The following is a 27,788-nucleotide window of genomic DNA, read 5'->3' on the forward strand; positions in this document are numbered from 1 at the left end:
TACAAGCCACACCATTTTGACTAAAATTTTGCTCCCACACCGGAAATGCGGCTAAGACTCAGGAACGGCTAATATGTGAATAATTTTCTGACATTTCCAAGCCCAGAAGTGGAAACCGAGGTGCTGAGTCGAGCAACCGGCCAGTAAAAGCCGGCATTTCGCGATTGTTACAAATCGTTACTCTGTTGCACCGCGGGTGGAGCTAACTCCCTGCAGGCAGCACGGGGGGTGGGGGGAGAGGCAGGGGAGCTGCCTCCTTCCCTCCTCTCCTGCAGCCCGGGGTAGAGACAGGCGGGCCCTGTGCTGCCATCCCCGCGGCCCAGGGGGAAGGCGGGGGCTCCGTGCTGCCATCCCCGCGGCCCGTGGGGTAAGTGGGGGGCTCCTGCCCCCACCTGCCGCGGTAGGAGCAGGTGGGCTCCGTCCCCGCCTGCCGCCGCCGTGGGAGCGGGGGTGCTCCGTCCCCGCCCGCCGCCGTGGCAGGAGCAGGCAGGTTCCGTCCCTGCCCGCCGCCGCGGGAGCGGGGGTGCTCCGTCCCCGCCTGCCGCCGCCACGGCAGGAGCAGGCAGGCTCCATCCCCGCCCACCACCGTGGGAGTGGGGCTGCCCCGTCCCTGCCTGCCACCATGGGGTAGTGCCGGGCCGGGGTGACCGAGCCCAGTGGCAGTGGCGGCTGGCCCCGAGTGGCCCTGCTGAGTGGCAGCGCTGAGCTGGGCCACCTGGCCCTGTCAGCAGCCCCGAGCGGGCCGAGCCTGCACAGCCTTAGCCGAGCCAGTAACCCCCGCCATGCTGCGATTGTGTTACTATTTGGCAACTTTGTTGCACATGGGTCCTCCCTGCGAACGACAGAGCAGCTTATACTCAGGTGCGGCTTATTTATGGACAAAGAACGAAATGTTTGCCAACGCCCAGAGATGCAGCTTATAGTCTATGCGGCTTGTATTTGTGAAATTACTGTAATTAAGAAGGGAAACAGGAAAACAGAAAACATCTGGAGGTATTTAAGACTACTCTGAACTCTGCAAGCCAAAATGCTCTTAAGCAGTTGGTTTTTTTTTTTCCTTTTTCAGATACTATTCTCTCCTGTCTTTTTCTTTTTCTGCTTACTAAATGTCAAAATAAGATACAAGGAAATTAAATGCAAAAATTCTGTTGATGCAGTCATGCTGATGCAACACCAAGATTGGGAAGATCAACATTTGAAGCTTGTAAAGGCCAACATTTAAGATACAATCTCACTCAGCACATTTTTAATATTTATAATTTCTATACTCCTCTTCAAACATATGCCTCTTTTGAATACTCTTCCATAAAATCTACAAAGCAGCCGCTCTTTCTAGGGGAAAAAGAAAAGCTGTGTACGGAACTCCTTAATCAGCAAGGCCCAAGGTTTCCACTGCAATATCTTGCATTACTTTTGCATTATTAAATGAGCATTGAAATAATACTGAATGTTCTAGGAAAATCAGTTTTACAACAGTAAACAAACCTCTTACTTACTTACTTTTTCTGCAAGTCTCTGCCAAAAACACCATTCTGTAGCTTTCATCAGGAAAATGTTGACTAAGAGGAACAGACCTGGAGAGACATGTTTTCCCCCTTCCACCACAGGACTACAGAATTACTTAAACCTAAAGCAAGAACAACCAAAGTACAGCTAGCACTTCATAGATGAAAAGTAGAAAAGTATTTCCAGGACAACATTTCTGACTACTTCCCATAAATTTCTTTTAAATTTACCAAACTGTCCATACCTTCCACTGGGGCAAACGTAGCAGCCGTGGCACATTAGTTAAGCACCCAAGAATCCAGGCAAGTTCTGCATGCTCAGGAACCTGAAAGTATGAAGTTAGAATCTATTTAAAGCTTCTTATTTTATATGCATATTTTCTCAAATTCGATAAGAATAAATTGCATTAAAGACCAGAAAACCATTTACTTCTGTATATTACTTTTTCAGTAAGGTCAAACAACAAGCTAATAGAAAGTTTCGAACACTGCCAGGATTGAATGCTCTACATTAAAATAGTCTAGCAAGGTTCTTGATCCTATCACTCATATTATAAACACGCAAAAAAGTGCTTTAGCAATAGCAGAGTTGAACACATGTAAACTCCTTTGCTTGCATACTTAATTCACTCTTTGCAATACTGTCAGGTTTGAATCTTTAAGAGCATGCTAGCTGTCTCAAAGATGTTCAAAACTTCATGCCTGCAACACGATGTAACAACCCAGACAGAAGGCAGTAAAAATTACTAGGATTACTAATGGCAATTCCTTTGTTGTCACATTTTAAATATAGTAATTTCCTAGCTAGCAGTCATTGGACTACTTTGGTCACCAATGCGTAAAAGTATCCAACCTCCAGGCTCCAGCTCAGTGGTTAGAAATATTTCAGGTTGGTTCTTTCCCTTCTTTCTGCCTTTCCCACAAATTCAGAGTTTTTATTAATTCCCTCATGCTTATTTGACCTGCAATCTTCTGTGCACAAGAAAAAGTGCAACAAAATACCGGTGTAAAATGAACTTCACGGAAAATATGAAGCACAAGACTCCTTTTTCATCTAGAAGGAATCACCATCTGGTTCAAAGTGGTTTCTCATTTCTTTCTTCTAGTCACGGATGGTGCTCTGTTGCACTTGTGTTGACAAGAACCCTCTTTAAAAGCTATGCAGTCATTGATTCAGCTCTGTCAGATGCTGCTTTCGCAGCCAAGACTGCACGTGTGTTTCACTGGATCAGTGGATTTGACATTACATCAGTTACCAACAACACTAATTGATCTAAACAGCATTTGTTGGGTTGGATACACAGTTCTAGGTCCTACCAAGTTATACTCATTTCCCATCTTCAAACACAAAGTCCTTTCCTAAGTAAGACTAAAGTGCTGAATATGGTGAAGAAAAAGCCAGATAAAATGGGGAAAAAAAGACATAAAAGTATACCAAAGGGGAGAGATTTCAGTTGGAATAAAGCTCAGTATCGGAGGCTAATGAGTCAGCATCCATCATCCAAACTGCAGTAACTGACTGTATATTGGTGTGTGAATCAGGAGGTTCTAGGCTTAAACCACAAATCATTTGTCAGACTAAATCACGGTTTAAGCTACTGCATTTTACTTGGCAAGAGGGGCAGGTCATTGCTGCCTTTGGTTGGTCATTGTGCATCTGCCCAAATATTACTCATTTAGCTACAGTATTCCATCACATTGATTGCACACATTTGATACAAAGAAACTGGAAGATGTGATGATGTATATGACACCAGTAGAAAAAAGGTTCAGTCTACTCTTCCGTTTACTGAGCAGTACTCATGGATCACAATCAGGAGAAGACATTCTCCCAGACAAACTCAATCAGCTTCTTGCTGCAGGTCCATTTAAAACAGCAGGCAAATGTTTTCATTAAACAACTAAAACACAAGAATGTAAGAAATAACACTGTACTGGATCACACCAAAGGCAATGCAGTCTTGTGCTCTGTTTCCAGGAGTAGCATGTGAGGCAAACACACGAACCTACTGCTTCCTACAGTATCTTCCCCTCATACTTCTCCAGCATCTGTAATTGTTGCACTAGAGAATATCACAAGGTGTTATCCCTGGATCAGTCCTGCTAATGTTTCAAGAATATTAATCCCTTTCTGAACCAGCTGATACTGCCCACTTCACAACCCCATGGAACAGCAAGTTCCAGAGGCTTAAACCTGATGTGTAAAAAAATAATCGAGCCACTAATGCATCCATGTTTGTTTGTTGGTTTTGAATACCAACTCTTTCTTATATTGCACAATTTGGTGAACAATTCTACATCAGCTTATTCAGCATTTTTCTGATTTTGTAAACATTGATTGCATATATGCTACAGCCTTCTCCTCTTTAAACTGAAGCAACCCAGACTTGTAACCTATTCCTTCTTAAGGCAGCTACTTTATCCCCTGCTGCATCAATTCCTCTTCTTTGTATCCTATCAAATTAATTAGTTTGTTCTGGAGATGTAGACTATAAAACTTTACCCAATATTAAAAAAATGGGCACACTAAGGTTTTGTATGGTTACAAAACATCATCTCCATCTTATTAATGACATCCTTTCTGGTGATGTGGTGATGATGACATATCATTAACTTTTTTGAAAGTTGCTTGTGCTGAGCCAATAATTTCAGAGAACTGTCAACCTTCCTTCCTGTATTGTGTGAAGAAGGTTTAGAACACGTTCACCCAGATGTTTTAAAGTATTTAAAGCTCTACAAGCTCTACTACCCCTTATGTGCCTGTCTACTCTGTTTCATGAGTTCTTTTGGAATTCCTTTCCTTGGCATAGCATTTGGCTATCCATATAAGGACTTAGCATTGCCCATAAACTTCTGTTCACTACCTTCTTCAAGTCATAAAGGAAGAGGTTGACCAGAACTACTCCCAGCAAGAATTCATGAAGAAAATGACTGCTTACTGTGCCATTAAAAAAAAAAAAAAAAATAAAAAATTACAGTTTATGTGGCTTTCAACAATGGAATTAACGATTTCCAGCTGATTCCTATTGTGTTAGGTAGTGTTTACTGTGCCATCACAAGGAAAGAAGCATCACTTTTCACACAATCTTAAAAGAGTTTAACTGTTACAGAGGTGTTCTGCCTGCTTTTTAGATTTATTTTTTTAAAGGAGGTTACCAAATAATCTAACTAGAAGTTCAAGAAATAAAACTATAAAGCGTTCCAATTAATTCAGGCTATTCTGTGTACACTTTAACCAGTAAAGAACTTAATTTCTTTTGCATTTTAAAATCTGACGATGAAATACTGTCCAGAGTTACAATGTACTTCAGGAGTTCTCTTTTTCAAAAGAGAAAGATAATAATAAACTTAACTCTTTTCCAATGAAGACATAATTTTCTCAAATATGTCAGTATAAAAATACAGTAATTTCACGATTATAAGCCGCACCATTTTGACTAAAATTTTGGTCCGAATCCAAAGTGCGGCTTATAATCAGGTGCGGCTTATGTATGGACAAAAAATGAAAAGTTACTGAAACCCAGAAGTGCGGCTTATATTCAGTGCGGCTTATAATCGTGAAATTACTGTAATACAAATGGTAGAAAACCAGAATGACATCTATTAACAAAACCCACAACCAATGACAGTTCCTGAACTGTATGTCAAACCAAACTCCAAGAATATTACAATCACTGGTAATTCTGATAATCAGCTATCTAATCAATTAAATCTTTCAGGTCAACTTCAGCTACTTTTGTGCCCTGAAAAAAAAATAATAGCCTGTTTTCAGTATAAACTTTATTTTCTTGGGAAATATTTCTTGCAACCCTGCTGAAAATATTTCAGGAATAACAGTGTTTTAAATGCTCAATTTATTGTTTCCCTTTAGAAAGTCAACTATTTCCCATTAAAAAAATTCAAAAAAATCTTAACCAGATCCATATAACAATCCCCCTTTTTCAGGCAGCCCAAATCCTACCCCTTGCTCTTCTCAGTAAATACAAGTTTCTTTCCTTTTTCCTGCTCTGTGCTCTTGCTCATTTTAAGTTTTTTTTCCTAATCTCATACAAGTCTGTAATAAACATCGACATTTCTCAAAGGGCTAAGATGGTCATCTCTATGTGATTACCAGGGACACATTTCCTCCTTCACTCTCCATTGTATTAAGCATCTCCCATAACCTGGCTTACTAATCAGTAATCAAAGAGTTATTTACAGACCAAACTACTTATAGTCCTTCCTTGTGGCCTGACAAGGCCAAGGCTGCATACCCAGATTCCTTTTTATTTTTTTAAAGCACACATATTTAACAGAGATGACCACTTCCAAATGATAATGAGCAGTTATCTAAAAGGCACAAACATTTCTGTTTCTTCACGAGTGCCCTGCTCCTCCCATTTTAAAGACCTATAGCTTCTTAATAAATTATTTGTGCAGCCATGTGAAGTTACTAAACTCAGGTCACAATTTATACTTGGATCATCTCTGGAGTTTTATATAATATAAATATATAAATATATAATATAAATATATTTATATAATTTATAAATATAATCTCAGGGTTTCTTCCTGCAGATCTGTTTTTTGTCCTTGATCCTAGCTATTCCTTACCAAATTATTGCTGATATTCCCTGATCACAGCCAATGATATATACATGGAAAACCAGTAACTACTTTAAATCCAAATATTTCTAGATAATTTTTATTATGAGATGTACAGCTGAGGAAGACAGCTAGCCATGAGATTCAAGAACAGTGGGAGAGGCAGGAATACTGGAAGCAGATCTGAAAGCAGGCAATTCAGCAACACTGGGCCTCAGCTTTCTGAGGCTGTAATACAAAGTTGTATGTTGGCAGCTGAACTGACTTTCTGCAAAAAGAGATGCAGTGCTTTATTTTCAAGATGGATTTCCTCAAGTTGCCCTTCTTTGTAAGGCACTGCAAATTTGCAGCATATCTACCATGTGGAAACAGCATTCCTTCAGTAGTGTAACCTAAGTAAGGGCTACATTTTAAAGAGGCAGTAAATTTAAAAGATTTAATTTTGATAGAGTAGAGTTCAAACAAATAGTCTCAGGAGGTAATTTGGATAGTGGTGTACTAAAAAGAATTGGAACAGAGAAGAGTCCTACATTTAAAAAGAAATAAAATAATTTTTTAGGACTTTTGTCTCTTCTAGAAGTATCAGTAAGACCTCCTGCAAAATTCAAGAGGTTATTTTTAAAAGCAAATGACGCTTACAATTTTCTTGAATAAGAGGTATGGTTTTATTAATGCCTAAGGTTGCAGGCAATATGTGCAAGATACTTAGCAACGTGTCTCTATATTACACAGCTAAAGAAAAAAAAGGCCATAAACAAGGCAAAAAAACTAGACTGCTCTTGAATCAAGTGCACACAGTGCAGGTACCGTTATCTGCCACAGTGTCCCAAATTCCCGTTCAAACAAATTGATTGGGTAGAATAATTTATGGTTACAAAGGCAGTATCAGATTTAAAGAACATGTTAAAGCAATGTATTGAATTGAGGGGTGGTTATCTAGTTATTCTCAGTGAATGTGTCAGTATCTACAGCTTTCACCTTTACCTTGGAACAATTTAGTCACATATCCTTTGGCTAAAACATACAGAAATAAGACCTGTCTCTCCTTTCTGAAGAACCTGACCAAGATTCTTACTGGAATCAAGTTTTACTGGTTATAAACTCTGACAGACCACAGTAATTTGGCTGAAGCACCCTTTCCTCTCCTTTATTCATTATGAAAATAACTTATTTTCAGAAACATTCTCCTAATATAACCCCCAATACTGTTTGAATAATTAATTTGGTGTGTTGAGAAGACTGGTGAAGAGAGAAAAATGTAACAGCTATATAATAGTATGAGATGAAAATGGTAAATTAAAGCAGAAAAGAAAAAAAGAGAAATCCTATCCATGGTTTTCCTTCCCTCTGAGCTCTAGTTATGTCTAATCCAGCCCATGAGAGAGAAAACAGAGGAATGAGAGAAGCAGAATAATTTTCTAAATTAAACAGTCACATACTTCCTCTTATGACAGGAAGTTTTCAATGGACCGTGCTAAATTAATGTACTTTAATTAATTTATAAGCTATGATGCAATGGAAGCTTTTCAGCTCCTCTGAAAATTAGAAAAGGGGTAGTGTGAATTTATTCAAACTGCCCACAAAACAAAGCAGATGGGTATTTCTGGAAAATAACAGCAGTGAAACAGTGCACACATTTATATTGTTGTATTTTGGCTTTTGGAGTTAAGGCTAAGACAAATTTGCAAATTCCCACCTCCCAGAATTACTGCTTCAATTTGCTTGCACTGCAAGAATACTGCAGCTGATTATAACAAAAAAATAAATCACCCTATCCAGAAGGATGAAAACTGCAATTTTCTGCCCAGAAACTGAACATTATGTTGTCCAGAAACTTATAGGACTCTTCAGAGAAGCATTCATGCAGCATATCAAGCACTGTCTGCTGAATCAACTCTGATGGAATTTTAGTTTCTCTTGGGACATTTAGCATGTGTCTATTATAATAGATAGGTGGAGAGGAAAAGCAGCCTGAGACCACATAAAAGCAAAATCAGTTTCTAATATTGTTTTGACTGTGAAGCAGATGAGATGCAAGATGGTTATGGGTAAGAACTGAAATGTGTAGCGTACCCACCATGAGTCAGAGAAAATGGGTTATATCATAAAAATTTACCACGCGTGCAGATTGCATACTGTCTTCCTTATTTACTGCCCCCCCGCCCCAATCCTTTTTGGTTTTAATAAAAGATCTAAGTTTTACAAAAGATGACTATTACAGCTTTTATCAGTATGATACAATTTAAGGAATATATTTTCAGTTTCTTCTAATTCTCTCTCAATACGTTGCGTAAGTCATTACTCCAAAACTTCTTTTTTATGCCCAGTAGGCAAAGGCAGCCACTTAAAGCATATCTTGACATTATTTTCTCTAAGAGGGTTTCATACATCTTGCAGCTGTACTCCAAATAAAAATGCACTATTTTGAAATATGCATTTATTTTAATTTTTTATTCTTACTAAAATTGTCATTTTTCTATAAATTTCTACTTATTAAAAAATATAGAAAAAATAGAAAATATAATGAAACAAGATGTAATGAAAGTGCTTCTCTCACTGGGAAGCCATTTTACTGTCCAACAGAATTGTTTTTCCAGATATTCAAATTACAGTAAATTCACGAATACAAGCCGCACTGACTATAAGCCGCATCTCTGGGTGTTGGCAAATATTTCGGTTTTTGTCCATAGATAAGTCGCACACGAATATAAGCCGCTCTGTCGTTCGCAGCGAGGACCCGCGTGCAATTAGTAACAGAACCGCGGGAGGGCGGGGTTTACTGGCTGAGCTAAGGCTGTGCAGGCTCAGCCCGCTAGGGGCCGCTGACAGGGCCAGGTGGCCCAGCCCGGTGCTGCCGCTCGGGGCTGGCCGCCGCTGCCACTGGGCTCGGTGCTGCCCCGCGGTGGCAGGCAGGGACGGAGCTTCCCCTGCTCCTACAGCAGCGGCGGCGGGCGGGGACGGAGCTTTCCCGTGCCCGTGGCGCCGGCGGCGGGTGCGGACAAAGCACCCCACCTCCTCCCCGAGCCACGGCAATGGCGGCGCGCACTTCCCGCCCCACCCCGGGCCGCGGCAATGGCGGCGCGGGGCTCCCGCCGGCTCCCCGAGACGCGGCAATGGCGGCGCGCACTTCCCCCCCCCTCCCCGGGCCGCGGCAATGGCTGCGCAGGGCTCCCGTCGGCTCCCGGAGCCGCGGCAATGGCGGCGCCCCCCCCACGTCGGCTCCCTGGGCCGCGGCAATGGCGGCGCCCCCCCCCCCCCCCCCTGGGCTGCAGCAGAGGAGGGAAGAAGAGAGCTCTCCCGCCTCTCTCCCCGCCCCCCGTGCTGCCTGCAGGGAGCCGGGGCAACACGGTAACACTGTAACAATTGCGAAATGCCGGCTTTTACTGGCCGGTGCTTGGCTTGGCACTCTGGCTGGCACGTCTGGGGTTGTAAATGTCAGAAAATTATTAATATATTAGCCGCACCCGACTATTAGCCGCACTTCCGGGTTTCCACCAAAATTTTTGTCAAATTGCTGCGGCTTGTATTCGTGAAATTACTGTAAATGTGCTTGTTAATAACCCTTCACAGACAATGTGGTTCCAAACACTACCCTAATTATTCATCACAACCCTTCTTGCTTCTAAATATTTTCAAGTTATCATCACTTGTTCTTTGTAGCCACTACTTCCCTAGGCTGGAATTCAAGTTTTAATATGGCAATGTAAGTGTGGGAGGTATTTGCTGAATTGCAATGTATTAAGACCAAATATACAGTCAGTCATTCACTTATGTTTGTATATGCTTTAAAACAATACAATCCAAAAATGGTAAACTCTGAAGCATACTAAACTAGCACTTTCCATTTATAAGTAATTTAGCTGTATATCCAACACATAAGAACATAGGCCATGTGCTCTCTAAATAATAAAATAAAAATTTGCCTATGCAATATTTCTGTCATTTTTATTTAATTTTAGTTGAAAGGCTGAAATCTGTTCTGGAATTTCAAGTCAACTTCCCCTGTATCCTTATCATAGCAGCACCTTTTGGATCTAGTATAAGCACAAGAGGTATCTGTTCTCATGGCACTTTCTGCCAGCAGTCAGACTCTGATTCATATTGTTCAGCCTTTTGTCTCTTGCTTGTATTGAAAAGGATGAGAAAGTGTGTGAAAACTCTGGAGGTAGGTATTTCAGATATCTCTGGATTAGAGATTTAAAAAAAAAAAAGCCTTAGTAAGTAAAATAAGTTAAACCCTTACCAAAAAGAAAAACCAAGAGTAACCAAGTAGCATTATTTCTTTTCACATATGGCAAACATATTCCAGAGAAGCAAGACAAGCAGCAAAATACAGAAGGAATAATCCAAACAAACAAAAAAAAAAGAACAAAAAACCCACCCTTTTCAGCAATTCTAGACCACTCTTGCCCAGTGTAATCCAGAGAAAGGGAGAGGACACAACAGCATTTACGTGAATGACTGCATGAGCAATTCCCTTAGTGGGGCTTACCATTACCAGTAATATACATATTAATAACATATACTTCTTCAGTGCAAGAATTTCATTCTACCTTTACTGCTACAGAATCAGGGTACAGAAAAAGTCATCAGTTATGGTGGGTTTTGGTGATTAAATTAAAAGTTCATAAACAATAACTCTGTCGCATGATGCTTGTTTGAAAAAAAATGAACAGAAATATCATTCAGGAGTCATTAAAGAAATATTTCTGTGATCTACAGATTTGGTAACTTTCTAGACAGAACTCAAAATACAACAATAATTACAGCATGCTAAGATACTGAGAATTATCTCATTTAGCAGTTTGATCTGCCATTGAAAAAACCTACTCAATCTGTAACTAAATACGTAATCCAGTTCTCTATTTGTGGCTGGATTTTCACTGCCTTCCTGCTGACCTCTGGAAGTACACGCCCAATTTCCGCACACAATCAGTTTTGGTCACTTTGCATTACACCTCAACTAAATGCTTATAAACTAAAGTGGGGCTTTTTTAGACCACCCTTGGAGACTGCTACAGTGGCTGAAAAGAAGGCTAGTTCTTTTTTTTTTTTTCTGAAATCTGAGAAATTTCCAATCAAAATCAAGCAATAAACTGTCTTGATTAGCAATAGCTGCAATCCATCTTACACCTCCATTTTTAGGAACAATCATCTTGGTGTTATGACATTCCATAACTTACTATATAATTATCATGTTAAAACAATAATCACATTATCAAGGTTCCTGTTTCTTTTCCTCATATCAAGAGTTACATGCAGACACTCCTTTTAATTACTTCCAGAGAAACATCTGTGCCTATGTAACACATCACAGTGCATCTCTGGGTATACCTGACCACTTCATACAGCCTGGTTTGGGGAAGCTGACAAACCACCTCAGCCTGAACCAGAGTTGAAACAGTCTCTACTCACAAACGATTGCAACAGTTTTTCTGATTGCAGTGTGACAATGAGCTTTCAAAAATATGCTAGAATCAGCCACTTCTGAAAGTTTTATGGATACTTGTGCAGTAAGTATCAGTAACATTCAAGACATCAGACATGGCAAACATTTACAGTAATTTCACGATTATAAGCCGTATCTGATTATAAGCTGCAGGTCTGGGTGTCGGCAACTGTCTTGGGTTACAATACAAAGTGTGATAAAAGGTATCTATTCTATCACCATCTGTTAAGGGTAGGGGCAGCCAGCGATCCTTATCTCTGCAGGAGATATTCTGCTAATGGGCCATCCATTGAAACCAGGTGGGGCATTGTTCTTTATCTTTTCATAACCCATCCTTCCTCCAGCGAGTCATTTTCTGCTAATGGCCCACTGAGTCCCACTGTGTGACTGATAAAATTACTTCAGCCCACTGGAAGTTGTTCCAGCCAGGGGGAAGAGCCAAACATTTCTTACCAAAATAAAACCAGAGGTTTTGGGACACTAAGGTAGGCCGTTTCTCCACTGGACATCCGGAGGGAAAACGCACCTTGTACAGGACCATTGCTTCAACTAAACCACATCTGTCACTGGAGGAGGACTGCAACCACCATTTAATCAAACTGCTACCAACACCCTGCCAGACAGGGTGTCAGGTTGTACTCTGACTTTGTCAGGGCTTGGGGTTTGTTTCTTTGTAGTACCCTATTTCTATTTTATTTTCCCTAGAAAATAACTGTTATTCCTAATTCCCATATCTTTGCCTGAAAGCCCCTTGATTTCAAAATTATAATAATTTGGAGGTAGGGGGTTTACATTCTCCATTTCAAAGAGAGGTTCCTGCCTTTCTCAGTAGACAACTGTCTTCCAGACTAAACCAGCAACTTTTCGTTCTTTGTCCATATATAAGCCACACCTGATTATAAGCCGCACTTCCGGGTTCAGACCAAAGTTTTATTCAAAATGGTGCGGCTTATAATCGTGAAATTACTGTAATCTAATGCTTTAGATTTAATAAGAACAATGACCATTATACCTGGACAGATAAGAACCCAGAAAAATTAAGGTAAAAAGGCAGTCTATTTAACTGAGGCCAGCCTAACCACCATAGGAAAAATCAGAATCGTATTTGTTGGAAACTTTTTTTTGATAAAGCTGAACATGTTAAAGTTTAGCTATCTTAGGTTTTAACTGGCTTTTAACAGTATTGGTACTGGAGAAGCTGACAAACCACCTCAGGAAATGATGCTCAAAGAGCCATCATTTCCTGAGACTGACAATTTATCTTTGGGGGTTCAATCACTGCATTATTATACTGTGAAAGATACAACATATTTTCTGTGGCTGAGTGCAATGTAAGATTCTCACTGACAATCTGCTGGCTTCAAGGTGAAGCCTGAGTATTGGTTTTAGCAAGACCTGGATCAGCACTAGTTTAGTTTTTAGACCAGTAGGAACATTAAAAAAGCAACACTGGACCAGATCAAATATCCATATCTGACAGCAACCAACGAAAAAAAGGAATGTAAGTGCAGAAAAGCATGCATATTCTCCCATCTGTGGTTTCACCACTTCCTGTAGAGTTGACTGCTCAGATATGCAACAGTCTCAAAGCAATTTTTCAGATTAATTTGTTGAGTCCCTTTCTGAATTCATATAAATTTCAGCATGCACTATATCCTGTGTCAAGGGGTTTTGTTTCCCAATTGTGGATTTTGTGAAATGCAGCATTGTTATGCTTGTGTTGAATCTTCCAGTTGTTAACTTGTTTTGATATTTGCCAGTTCAGATTCTTCAGCGGATAAAATAATTTCTCTGTATCACTTGCAGTTTTATAAACCTTCACTTTATTCCTCTCTAATCATAACCTGCAAAGCATTTATCCTTCATGCTGAAGAGTCCTCTCTCTGTACCTAGTCACTGATCCTGTGTCGTAACTAATTGAATTGTTCAGTTGCTCAAAAACAAGGGAAAAAACCTCTCTAGACTGGTTTTTATTGCATCACTGGCTTGTAACTCACCTTGCGATTATTCCAGCTAATGACTTCATTATTTTGAGGCTGACAAGTCAGAGTAGAGGAAAATTAAAACACAAGCTGGTAACATATTTAAAATGATAAACAGATTTGAAAAAAATTTGGGTGATTTTATTTAAACGTATTTCCACTAGAATTCTGAGCTCATCTATTTAGACTGTTTTTTTAATACAGAGGAAAAGTGAAGCAGGAAGTATATCTGTCTTCATCAATTCATTATTCACCAGGGATATAGAGTTATGATTACCATTTGCAGTTTAACAACCCCAGGAAACTCTAGACTGTAAAGAATTGTGTTGAAAGGGAAAATGCAACACCATTTCAGCTTGCATCACTAAAATTCAGATCCTGTGTGCACATCACCTTTGCAGTTCTGTTGCAAGATGGATATAATTTATGAGTGTCTTCACAAGAGCAGAAGCTATGACACATCTGTGTCTGTGAAAATTACAGAAGTTTGCCAGTCTAGAGTCAATAGCACAGAGTTCATTGAAAAAGAAGCTAAGTTGTGTTCCAGGAAAATATAACATGTGATAGCTATATGCCAAGTGGAAAGGTAAGCCCAGTACCCCTTGAGGTAGTCAAGAGAAGCACGTGGTTTACACACAAATTACCAGATCAGATGGAAAAGCATGCACATGAAAAGGAGGTTATAGCAAAGAAGAGAAAATAGGTCCCAGAGAAGAAGATCACCGCGGAATTGATACAAAACTTACCACGTTAATCACCTGGTACTTGGTGATTACTGTGCAGCTTGCAGAAGTAGCAAGAAGTAGCAAGAGCTGATACAAAAGCTTAGAAACATGTTTTCCTCACCTTTATGGATACACAGGCCAGTTTATGCATTTATGAGTTAACCGTTTGTGACTAAAGCGTTACAGAGACAAATTAGTGGTCTTCCAAGAGGTCTTTGAAGTATTTTGCTCATAATCTGCACAAACTCCTAACTCTGCTTCAGAAATTTACAGTGCATTTATCCCTAAATGAGCTTCTCAGTCATGATTGCATCCTTCAAAATTTCAAAACTGCAAGAGACAAGTTTAAAATCCAACACTGCTGACATTTTCTAGGACCACCAACACTAACATGATAAAGGAGTCCAGCAATGAATGAGTTCAACTCATTCATTGTGATGTGTGTAAAGCCACTTAACCAGAAACAAATCGAACACAACAGGACCACTCACCAGTGACTGGCGGAACAGGAAACACTTCTTTGGGTCAATCCCACAGGCAAGGATGGCAGCAGTGGTGTCGAGGGTGTTTTGGCGCAGAACAGCTGGTTCCTTGGGCATGGTGAGAGAGTGCATGTCCATAATGCTATACAGCACTGAGCTGCACTTTTCCTGCAGATTCACCCAGTTCTGAATGGCTCCAAGGTAGTTACCCAGATGAGGGGTCCCAGTTGGCTGGATACCAGAGAAAATCCGATCCACAACCATATTCTGTGACAAAGCATTGGCAAAATTAACACCTGTGTTGGTTTTTTTTTTGTTTTTGTTTTTCGACATATTCTTTCCTATTTTAAAGTAATTTTAAAAGCCTCATTTATGTCTGTCTCTTCTCCCCTCCTGTCAGTGTATTAATGTATAAATGACCTCAGATAACTGGAGTAAGTCAGTTAAAATACTCATCTTACAGCAAACTGACAACTACCATTATTTTAAGCTGTCAGACTGCATATGCAAAAAAACACAGCTGTAAACATGACAGGCAAAAAGTTGGTCTCAGAAACCAAGTAGTAGATTCTTTCATCTTCTTTTGCACCAAAGTTGTATGTCTTTCTTTAGTTTCGATATCCACATGACAGTTTCTGTATCCACTCTGATACAGAAACTTAGGGTCATAATGTAGAGAAATTCAAACATTTTTGTTGTAAACTCACACAATGCTCAAGCAGATTGCCATCTTAACTCCCATGAACATTGAAGTCTTATTTTTCTAGCCGCAAAGAACATTTTGAGCAGCTCCTGAAAGAAATCTTGACCCAACGGTCAAAGAATAATGAAAGAGATCATCAAAGTTCTGAAACTCTCCATTTTGGCATCAATAGAATTTCTAAAAGAGCTCTACAAAAAATATGGCTATAGCTCAAGATCACACCTGGAATACTGTTTATGCATCAGGACCAGTAAAATGTCAACATTGGAAAAGACTTCACAGAGAAACAGCAAAAACAAAAAAAAGACTAAGAACCTGAGGTTGTGAGCAAAGACTAAAAAGTTTGAAACATGTATAGTTTGGCTAAGTGACAGTTACCATCTTAGGAAGTTTGTTTTCCTGCATCACAGCCCTCCATCTGACCATTTTCTCAGAGCCCCGAGCTGTCAACATATGATCAATTACCTCCCCAACCTTCCCAAAGAATTCCACCATATTCAGAAGTAGCTCAGCAATGTCTTATGTGAAAATGCTTATTACATGCCAAGTTGCAAGAGCATGCAAGACCGCTCAACTTATAAAAGAGGGTCGCCCCCCACCAAAGCAAGTTGTACAACACAAATTCTCAGACTCAGCTGTGTGGCAGGATCATCAACTTCATTATGCTTGTGGCTGCATGGTATTTTTTCCTCCTAACTTTTATGAGCAACATCTCTAACTTAGCAGGACGAATTTATTTACTGATGTAGTCTGTTTTCTTTTCTGTGAATCTCTTGCAAATGTGTATGGGAGAAAAAAAAAGTCATACAGCTATTAAACCACACAAAATGGCAGAAAAAGTCAAGGCGAAGTACCATTATTTTTAACTTTTACAAGACAATTTTCTTATCCAACGTTTAAGTGTTTGAGCTGACAGACAAGAACAGCTTTGGGCTAGCTGCCATGCTAATTTCTCCCGCTCACATTAATGCCTACATATTTGAGTCTTGATGGCAACTCCTTCACCCCATCCCAAATATCTTCTTGACTTCTAGTATATTCTTCGGTCAGTATCTTAAGTGCACTTGGAGAACACTTACTGGATGTATTGGCATACATCCTCCAGCATGGGAGTTTCAAGGTAATCACCTGAAGCCATGAAAAGCACACCACTTTTTCCAACAGCAATTCCAGCTTCCAGTCCTTGACCACCCATATGTCTCTCTTCTTCATTACAAAAATGGAATTATGATACTCAATCTCTCACTTGGCATTTGATTCCTTGTTTTCCTAGGAACCTACACCAGAGCATTTCTCACCATTCAGAGAATCCACTCACCTCCCATTGAGCTATTACCTGGCCCAGGGCTGCAGCCAGCTTCCTGTTAACACTGAGAAGCACTGTTAACAGAGGTGGTCTCCTACAGAAGGAGGCATTCAACATTCCAATATGTATAAATGAGATTAAGTCTTATAGAAACTTGGGATTCACTGGACTTCGGAGTTGTACTTCTATTACTACAGGCCAAGAGCAGCTGCTAGGCAATGCAACAGGTACTTTACAGGCATAACATCTGTCTTTTGCTTCTTGTGTTTCTTAACCAAGACAAGAAGAAGTCAGGAAGCAAATAGCTGATCACTAACATGCTGTTTTACCCCTACTGGGAGGATCCCAGAATAGCTGGTTGATTGTCAGAGCACAAAGCCTTTTTTCACGTCTATGTCTCCCCTTGCTAAGTTCAAATCCTGATGCTCCTTTCCACAATTACTTCTCCCCACAGTACTGCTTGCTTCCTGCTGCCCATTTATATGCCTTTTTAACAACACTCCTCTTCACAGACCATACTTCTTATGCCCTACTCCATTTTCTTATCAGACAATTTCAATCCTTCTGTACTCTTTTCTTCCTCCACTTGTACTTTACACCCCTTGCTTCTCCAAAGAGCTCTTACATACAGCTCTTAATATGCAGCTCTTACTGCATATCAAGACAGTAGGGGCACAGAGAATGCCATGTTAAGGTTATTACTTACTAACTTACTAACTAAGGTTATTATTACTAATTAAGTTATTACTGCCTTGACTCCGGTGACTTTATATAAAACATGTTTTCTACCTGCACAGTTATAAAAGCTAAGGAACGTTATCATGTGCCAGAAATCCATATGGACAACATCAATTAAAGTATGTTAGGACGACTAAGTTAAAGCATAGCGCAGAAACTTGCGCATCTTCCAACTTTAGTCTAGTAAAAGACAGCATCACCTGACATGTCTCCTGATGTTACTGTTGCTTTTCCCTGGGATCCTGAAGCTGGTGCTACTTCAGTGCTGGAGCAGCTCTACCTCCTGGGGTAACTGTGTTACACCAGAGCAGAGGAATTTCTGTGCAGTCAGCACAGATCAGCTCATGTGCCAATACCTTGACCCAAAAAGTGCTGACACCCTGAGTCTGTGGAGAACAGTTCTGTCTAGAAACTTCATTGGTCCCCAAGGCAGACAGACTCCGTTCCCTTGCAGCTGCAGTCCTTGCTTTGTATGTTTCCCATAACATGTTAGTTATCTGCCTTTTCAACTTCTCTGATCACTGTTTAGTCTGTAGATAATGTTACTATGAACATATTGGGTGTATTGGCAAAACTGTGTCCCTTAATGTGAGTATAATATACTCAATACATAAAAATGCAATAGTGACATTTAAACAGGAAGTTGGAGAATGTCTTTCACCAAGAAAATACAAGACATCAGAGTCTCAGCATAAACTGTATGTTCAAACACTGTACTAACTCCAAATATTCAAGGGCTAACAAAGAGCTAATGAAAGGTACGCTTGTTGTAATACAACATAAGTTAGTATCTGGTGACACACTACATGTTGAAAAGAAAACATGCAATGTACGATGTCAAATGGACACAGTTTCATATAAAGAAAGAACCAAGTTCTCTATCCATTAAAGAGAATACCTGTGAAAGCAAGTATGACATCTTTAATGGTGCTTTGTATGTTCAAGTGATAAACAAATACTTAAAAAAGGTTTGCTTAGTATAAGGGCAATAAATAGCAAGTGAAACATTAGAAACAAACAGTAGCAGTATTATATACAGTCTAAGCTCAGCAATTACTTAACCTGATGTAGAGAATTCACAGAAATAAGTAAATCCAATAATGAAAACTGAGCTAGGCTGAACCTGAGTAAAGCATTAGCAAATCCATCACAAAGAACAAATCCATACTGGCTCCCAGCTGAGGGACCAGTTGACCAGAAGCCTTTCATCTTTAACTCTTTTGATTCCATTTAACAACATAAAGCATGAGAAGTTACAGCAAACAGGGTGGCATGAAATATTCCATTGTGTTAGCAGAAGCCTATATTAAAAAAAGCCCACATAAAACACCCTCAAATGAATCTTGGATTTCTTGCACTAAAAATATACAGAGAACATTGCTCATTTGGAGAAAGTTTATGTTCCCTGTTTGTTCACTCTGTGAGAAGCAGCAGGCAGCTTAGCAGCGTGGCAGGGGACTTCTGCCTGGTACCATGAAATCATGGGGCTGGAATGCACCTCAATGGAGCTGTTGGGTCAAGGGATGGGAGCTGTGTGCTCCAAAGTACTGGAGCTGGAAAAGGATTAAAACAAAAGGAATGAAGACTTCCCAATGGAGCAGAGTGAAAGCCACAAGACATGTAGCTCCAGCCCACAGGCACTCATTCATTCAGACATCTGTAGTAAGCACAGTGTGAGCCTACTGTTCATGTGTTTAACTCTGTGTGGTGTGTGCACCTATACCAGTAATGCCACAGTTATTCCTCATGCCTGTTAAGAGTGCAGTATCTGACAGATGAGTTAGCATCTATTTGTTTTCTCTCTAAAAGACCTCTGCACGGCAATTCTAAACACCACAATGCATTTCTCAGCGGCATTACCAAATTAAGCTTGGCCCCAAACTCATAAACATTCAGGTGTTCTCTCACCTAACCTCTCTTTTGTCATGAGATAAACAATTGCCACTCCTCATACTGAAACAATATCAACATCCAAATGCTCTCAAATAATCAGGAATAAGCATTGCATCCTTATCCCAGGGTAGAATGGCCAAAATTTGGTCCTGCCATCCTAGAGTATGGCCACATCCATTTTCAATGCAAAACAGGAAAGATAAAAGTGTCCAAAAATCCAATTCTGCTCTCTTGGACCAAAGCAGGGCTTTTCTCTGTGTGGAAAGAGAGCTACAACTGTCAAGGCCTCAATTGAGCAGTCAAAACCACAATCATTCATTCCCCTCTCATGAGATAGATGTGCCAGAACTGGAAGACACACCAAAGCTGAAAAAAGGAAAAGATCCATGCAGATCCAAGCATTTCACATTACAGTCAATTCTTGGTGTCCTGGTTATACACTTCATGTTTAGCTTTATGAATTCAGTGACTGTTGAATGCAAGAATTTATTTACCTGTTGAATACACATATTTGCCTGGTACAGTCAAGAAAAAACTGTATCTCAAATATGTAGTAAAATCAGTTGTAAAACTGTTCCCCTTTTACAAAGAGTTACAGAAATAAAATCAAGTAAAAGCATTCACAAGACTGAAGTTTTCAGAATCTCTCTTTTTTGCAACTTCACATAAATATTGCCATCACACACTTGAAATGACAGCAGACAAGCTACAATTGTAAGGTAACCTTATGCCTATGCTTTCATCTCTTTCAGGTTTTAAAAACAGAAAAACGTAGCACCCATTCAAGGGGGTAGGAAAAAGCTGCCAGTAGAAAAACAATTCTCAGGATTGTTTTTTCCTTTTATTTTGGCATAGGTATGTTATATAATTACATAAAAGTGTACATAAAAATGTGGCTGGTTAGAGTCCAGTTAAGAGCTATTGTTTAACACACAAAACACTAAATGATCACATTAATCTGGCCCCAGAGGCAGTACCTGTCATGAGGAAGACAGACACATCTCCAAAAACAAATTCCAAGGAAGCTTTTGGTAATTATATCCTTGGAGTGAATGAAGGTAAGGACAAAGCTTTGGACTAACTAGTCTTTTTTCATGACTTTATCCCAGCAGCCTAACAGATGAAAGATAGGTTTATGCCTCCATCTATAATATATTTAATAGATATTTTAATTTCTAAATAATAAAAAAATTAACTCACAAACTCACCCTGGACTGAAACAAAAACAAGAGATTTCAGACCCAAACCCCACAACGTTACAGAAAATTACGACCGTACTGCAAGAGCAGCTGCAACAGACATCATCCCCCAAGCCACAGCAGTGGTCACTATTCACATGCTATAGTATTCAGCTGCTCTGCTTTATTTTAACAGCCATTTACTTGGGGCAGAACAGGTGAAGAGCCAAGTGAGATCCGTAGCATCAGAGCTAACCCTAAACACAGGTGGTGGGCACGACAGAGAGAGCAGGAAGTTGACAGGAGAATCACTGCTGACATGTAGGACAGGGAAAGATTGATGGCTTCCCTCTCTAGTTTTCCCCACTGTGTAGGCACACAGGGGGTGGGGGAAAGGGACAGAGAAGCTGCTGTGCTGGCGACATAACACACCACAAGCCTTCACAGCACCAGCGCTGATTAATGACACTGGAACGACTCAGGAAACAGCAAAGGATCATTCACAGACTTTGCTCTTCTTGTTATAATTTTATTCATGGGGATTCATTTTGCCCCAGCAATCCCAAGCTGAAGCAAGCTCAAATTTGCCAGATGAAAAGAAAATGTGGAAGCCAAAGGGAAGAAAGTGCAGCATAAGCAAACACAGACATGCATAAAACACAAAAATTGGAAAATTTGATATTTCAAACATGAAGATCCTCTCAACAGGGATCAAAAAGGGAAGAAAAATAAAATCAGGACAATACGGCCAGAAACTTGCTCCAACCTCAGAGACAAAAGAAATACTTTGGCTCACAAAAGTGACCAACTACTGCATCTTTTGCATCTGTCTACAATTTTTTTATTTCCCTTATTAATACTTTGCAACTTCAAACTCTGGTTGCTAAAATAATATGTTTGTCTGTTACCACTGGCTTAGCAAAACCTGTCTTGAGCCAGTTAATAAGCAGCAACATGAAGCAAAGCCAGATGAGTCAGATTTTACTAGCTAAAGCATAAATTTTAAAGCCTAATTGGTACAATTTAAGTATTAATATTGTTATAGAAAAAAACCCCAAAATCTAAGGGAAAGGGAACTTAGGAATTGTGTATTACATACTTAGTTTCATTTATTGTTTTTAATACAACTACTTCTCTGCAAACTTGCTGTAGAAACTTTTAAACATGTTTATTTTGATCTGATAATTCAATACGTAAATTCATCCGGTACAAATGCTATTTCAACATGTTTAATTCTTAAAACGAGAGACTAAAGATCTAACATTAAATTAGAAAGAAACATATTTATACCAGAGCAAGTTTTCAGAGAAATAGCTTCTGAGAAAAGATTAACCCACTGCCCAGAAACTGAACTAAATTAAGATTTAAACAGCACTGCCTAGTATCCCTCTCTTGAATGTCAAATGCACTCAAACTTCAGTAGGACTTTAATATTTATATTTCAAACGAGAAACACATTTAAAGGAGGAACATTTACAGCACATACTAAGCCCACCCTATAAATTTAACTCTGCCCTCTAGGGCTAGCAGAAGAAGTCAATGTAACTGCAGCTGGGTTAGGCTGCCCTCTCATGCTGCCTTGGTAAAGATGACTCGGCAAATGGCTCCTTTCATGTGACTCATCCCGCAAGTGTACTCTCTCATTTGCATTACGAGCCCCACGTGCCAGTCGGGGTGCTAATGACAGCCGCACTGACAGACCCCAGCTTTATCTGCAGCAGGCTGCCACAGTTCCTGCCACCACACACCACAAGGTTCCTCTAGACCTGAGGCAGCCACGAACCCTGCCCTCCCGTGTGGAGTGGAACAGGGGATACAACCTCTGGTTAGGGACCTAGAGGAAGCCAGCAGCCTCCTGGCTCAGAAGAACTAGCTCCAGTTCTCTAGGACAAGAGGCCTCTCTAGAGGCTTAGGACAAGAACATGTGCCAACATTTGTGTTGAGCTGCAAAAGGAACCAAGCATTGGGTCTGCATGCAGCCACCAGCAGTCACCAATCCCACCCTAAACCATGATGCTTTCCTTAGCAAGGACACAGCCTGGTGGTTTTAATTTTTTGTGCTGTGCTCTTTACAGTTCTCCACATCAGCTTGAAGGACAACATGCTCAACGTGCTCCTGTTCAAAGCTGAGCTGTAACCCAGCTACAGAACAGGTCCAATGCACCTTGGGTTTCAAAGGTGTGCACAGAACTGCAGTTAGTGGCCTCAGATGCTGCCTGATGCAACCTTAACCCTGATTAATGATTCTCAAACCATTTACTTGCCTTTTTAAAGCTGGGGCAATAGTTTTTCCAATCAAATTATCTAACCATAGACATTAACTGCAGGTCTCATCAGTCCACTTCACCCAGGGTAGGTGAAAGGCTAAACAAATTTACAACAATATTTTTAAACAATTATCACATAAGGAAGGTAATAATGCCTCACTGACAGGAAGCTGCAGCAGGAGCTAAGCCTGAACTATCAACAGGAACATTCTGACCAGACAGATTGGTACACTCTGCTTCCAAAACCATCATATGATGCACTCAGTAGTCAAAAGCCGGAAATTTTTGACAGTTCCAGTAATGCAGGTATCACTTTGGAAGAGTTGGCACAGGGAAAAGGAGAGGGAGAAGCAGGACAACCTTTGTTACACTGCGAAGAACTCTTTAAGATACAAATCTGTATAAAAAGTAGTTTAGTGTTCACTGAACAATGTGTTAAGCCAGCAGCAGCTAAAATTTTCAGACACAGGTGCCTCCTGGAAACAGCTCCCTAAAGCACCCATCAGGTCTGACTTTCTGATCCATATGCACCCCACAAAGTACACTGTCATGAAAGCACTGGGCCAGGGAGAACAGCTGTCCAGGCAACAACTACAGAACAGAGTATGGAATCTGTAATATTTTAGAAAGTGAGCATGAATCAATACCATGCAGCTGCAAAACCACCACATTTATAAACTACACCAAAAATTGCTCAGGAATATATGAATAGGATGAAAATTCAGGAGACAGAAAACAATTTTCTCATTTTACTCAGGATGAAGATGGCCTCAAGCCACACAAGTTGGATAGTTTTAGGTCCTCTATTTCAAGAGTGGCAGAAAGAGGCCATATAAGTTCAACCAAGTCCAATGAGTGACCTGAATAAAAAAGACTACAGAGGAAAGCCCAAAGTGTTTTTACGCAAGTGGAAGGAAGACTGTGAAAGTAAAAGGTGTTAAACAATGAGCTCAGGATGAAGAAAGAAAGAAAGAAAGATTTAGGTCAGATGTAAAGAAAAGTTTCCAAGATTAAGAAAAAAAAAACGCATTTCAGAGGAGCGCTTAGAGAAGATTTTATTGCAAAAAAAAGAAAAAAAAGGAAAAAAAAGAAAAAAAGAAAAGAAAAAAAGAAGAAGAAAGAAAAAGAAAAAAAGAAAAAGAAAAAAAAGAAAAAAAAAAGTGATGTGTTGATAAAGACATGAGGGCACTCAATTTTTGTTTTGGGCCAGGGGAAACACCAGATTACCCCAAACAGGGTCTGTTCTAGTCCTCTGAGCTATAATGCTACATAGACATGATTAAAGTCAAAGTGAGATGACCAAAAGAGGATGGAAAAGGAATCAGAATTCTATTTAGATAGATTAGCTCTCATGGCATGTCAAAATTCAAGTCCTTCTACCTGTATTCCACAAAAATATAAGAATTGAGACCTTTTCACTGATAGCAGGTAAACACTGACAAGCTTTGCAAAACCATTCCGGGTTGTTGAAAGATGGGAAATACAAGTAAACATTTAACACTTGTAAAATGGTACATGCCCACATCTAGAAATGTACACTGCTCAACAAAATAAATATAATAGCAACAAGTGAACAATTAGCATTTATTTTGCTATAAGATACATGTGGAACTGTCAAAAAGCAGCAAAAAGTGTAATGTATTTCTAAATTACAGACTATTTGATATATGAAAGCTTGCTGTGATTTTCATACATTACACTATTCTAAGTATCAAAACCTTAACAATCTTGAATCAAAGCTAAACAGAAGGCTAAAGAATGCCCTAAATACTTCCCTCACAGAGAAATTAGACAAGTTTTATGTTTTTGATTGCAGTAGCATCCAAATCTCTTAAAACCATCTGATTGCTTTTGCTCTTTCTCTGACCTCTAGCTGAAAGAGATTTTATTGCATTTTTTAATACATTTTCTTCAAGTGAGGAGTCAGTTTGCTACTAAGATTGCCTATGGGATATTAAACAAAGAATATCAACTTATATCTAGAGGGATGTTTTTTAAAAAATACTTTTTGTTTGGAATTACTACCTTTCTTCAGAATACTATCCTAGAAACTCAAAGAGTAGTTAATTTCCTTTCCATTATTTTATTTGGCAATTTCCTGTAACAAGGAAAAGCTGGCACCATATCACATAGAGCCAAAATTAACACAGCTGTTCAAAAACTTTCACCTTGTGGTCACAGCATGAAACTCATCTCAGGTGAATAGAAAAGTTTTAAAACCACCTGATGGATGTTGAGAGGCCTTAGAATGTGGAAATCCCAGTAAATTCCCTAATGATGCATACATGCACAAAAATGCTACAGCTGGTCCTCCTTGTCTATACTGGAAAGAATTCCACGAATTTAAATATTTTAGACATAATAATCACACTTGTACAAGAGACTTCTAAAGAATTTTAAAAACTTTTTTCTGGACCTAGACAATATTCATAGACTACATTTAAACTGTTGTTATCAGTGCAAGCTGGTTCTGAAATCACCAAGCTGAGCTGTTTCCACAGAAACGACAAACAACAGATGAGCAATGGATGAGGGGGACAGACACAAGGGTTCATTTGTGTCCAGCTCAAGAGGATGTAGCCAAGCGAGGTGGGAACGGTGCCAGCAAACTGTGACTTGCTTATCAGACAGCTTGAACCCAGAAACATCAAATGAAAAGTGTGTGACACTCACTGCTTTGCCTGTCCTAAAGAGATGTTCCTTGCTAACTTACCTGTATTATTCATGCTGGCCCACAGAAAGCCAGGCAAATCACCAACTCTCAGTTTGGAGGTACCCTGTGAAGTCTATCAGTGGAAAAAACAGCCATGTGTTTTTACTGTCAATATCCCAGAGATGTACCATACTCCATTTTCTTTGGGTGCTGGCAAGTATTGTGAATACTGGAGACTTACAAAGCTGCATGATCAACTGTGAAAATGTCCCTCTGGAGGGAGTGACAGCACCTCTGGCTGTTGTGAGCCGGCTTAATACTTGATGAACAAAAGTCAGTGCGCTGACATTGCTTTAACTCTGCAAAGATCTAAAATGTAGATATCGCAAAAAAAACACCCAAAAAACCACTGCAGTGGAAGTGCATGAAGGGCAGAATGTGAACTTGACTGCAGAAATTACATAGGCTAATTTGTTGCCAGCAGAGATGCAAAATGAGATTCAGTCAGGAATTCAGAGGGCTGGACCTCTCAATCCCTTTACATAAGCAACAAAGAGACTTTGAAATGTTTGAAACTGTTTTGTTCTTCCATGCAAATGGAAAGCACCCTATGGGTGCCTATTAAGTAAAGTCTTTCCACATCTTGGCCAAGTATGTGATTTCAAGAAAAATATTTGCAAATGGATAACCCAATTCAAGAAGAAGTCAAAGACCACCTTTGAAAGAAACTTTGATGTGGTTATAAAAAGATTATATTTAGGAAGAATAACATAACGTGGTTCTCTTGTTAAAAGTTTGTACCTCCCCACATATTTTTGCTGATTTTCATGTAAGAAGCAATGCTGGAAAGCAGAGAAGTGAAAGCCCATGAAACAGGATTAAGGCAGAATCCCTGAAAAGAACTGCCCCTGACTGTTGGATAAAGACAAAATAAGCCATTTAGCAATCTCACTGCCAAAGGAGAGGATACTGGAGCATCCACAAGCATGAAAGCAAATGACAAAAATAGTTGCTACGCAAATCTTAGGTGAGATCATCAGGAAGCTTGGAGTCTTTTATTAACATGGAAATGCTGCTGTATCTTTCCTAAGGTACAGCTATCACAGATTTCAAAGTCAGAACTACACACCTGGCAAAAGGTAAAAATTATGGTGAGACTAGGAAGTTGTGAAGACATTTGCAATTTACTTTCTTTTTTAATGATGTCCAACAACCTTCAAATGAAATTAGCAGGACACCCAGACTCTGAGGACAACACTATTCAGACCAATATACAATAATTGATTGTGCAAAAATATATTTAAGCTTGTCCCGTGGATGTATAGATTTGCCTGATACAGCAGAAAATTATAAAATCTGCTATGTGATTTGTTTGAGTTGGGGACTCCAAGAATGATACTGTTAGTCAAGGGCTCAAATAATGAAAAGGGAAACAATTTCAATTCACTGATTACAAACACAGCAAAACTCAAAAAATATATGATCTAAGATGACTTAACTGACTTGGGGTTTTTCTCCACTTCAGCTTCTGATCCTGCTGCAATTTGAGTCAATTCCACAAAATGTTTGTTTATCTAATCCTAGAGTCGCAGCATAAACCACAACTTGTAATTGTTAAGTGTCTAGAATAGCACTTGCTGTATTAGTAAACGGAAATTCTAACTGCCAACGAACCAGCATCAAAATGGGAGCCCAGTCTGCTGTCTAGAGACAGAGGTGATCTGCTACAGACTGACTCACAATGCTTGTTCAGTATATGCACAGAAGAAACTCACAAAACTTCAACATGCGCAATGGCCAGACTAGCATCTTTTATTAAACTAACTGTACAAAACCACATTAATAAAAACAGAAGTCCCTCAAGAGAAAAAACAAGCTTAGTCAAAACACTGAAAGCAAGGGCCAGAGGGGGAAAGAATGGTGGGACTCTACCCAAGCCCTGCCAAGATAGTACAATAAAGGACTGTTTCCTGCTAAAACAATCTATGTTTGCCAGATTTGTTAGAACTCCACTATGGAAATGAATAGGACTCGTTCACGCCTCAAAGATTCTTCATTTCTGTCTACAGTGGAGGGTCTCTCTGTGCAGCTACAACAGTGGTCAAAATCCACTAGAGACAAGGCACTAAGCAAGGCACATTACAAGAAGTCTTTCTACAACTGGAAGTTTAATAAATCTGTGTGAAAACCAGAGATCTCTCAAATCCAGTGAAAACCCAAGATATATATATTCTCACCGTATACTAACTTGCCTTCTGCTCTGAAAATGATACAAAAGCTAATGATTTCATTTGTGCATAAAGAACTACTCCACTGCTTTATC

The 27,788-nt window shown here is 39.7% G+C and overlaps 1 protein-coding gene across 2 annotated transcripts in view; it reads right to left on the bottom strand.

Annotated features, from left to right (window-relative positions):
* WARS2 (tryptophanyl tRNA synthetase 2, mitochondrial) overlaps window positions 1-27,788 on the bottom strand; it is a 42,390-nt gene that overhangs the window by 8,456 nt on the left and 6,146 nt on the right. Inside the window, exons 1-3 of one of the 2 annotated variants that reach the window (XM_033052658.1) lie at window positions 15,435-15,512; window positions 14,737-14,994; window positions 1,751-1,831 (exon numbers count right to left, since the gene is read on the bottom strand). In XM_033052658.1, the coding sequence (XP_032908549.1) occupies window positions 1,751-1,831; window positions 14,737-14,991 (336 nt within the window). In that variant the 5' untranslated portion in view covers window positions 14,992-14,994; window positions 15,435-15,512. Of the gene's footprint in view, window positions 1-1,750; window positions 1,832-14,736; window positions 14,995-15,434; window positions 15,513-27,788 lie in introns of those variants that run through there. The other variant, XM_033052657.2, reaches the window with a different exon arrangement.

The sequence above is a fragment of the Catharus ustulatus genome, chromosome 2 (genome assembly GCF_009819885.2).
Source record: "Catharus ustulatus isolate bCatUst1 chromosome 2, bCatUst1.pri.v2, whole genome shotgun sequence".
Classification (NCBI taxonomy): Eukaryota; Metazoa; Chordata; class Aves; order Passeriformes; family Turdidae; genus Catharus; species Catharus ustulatus.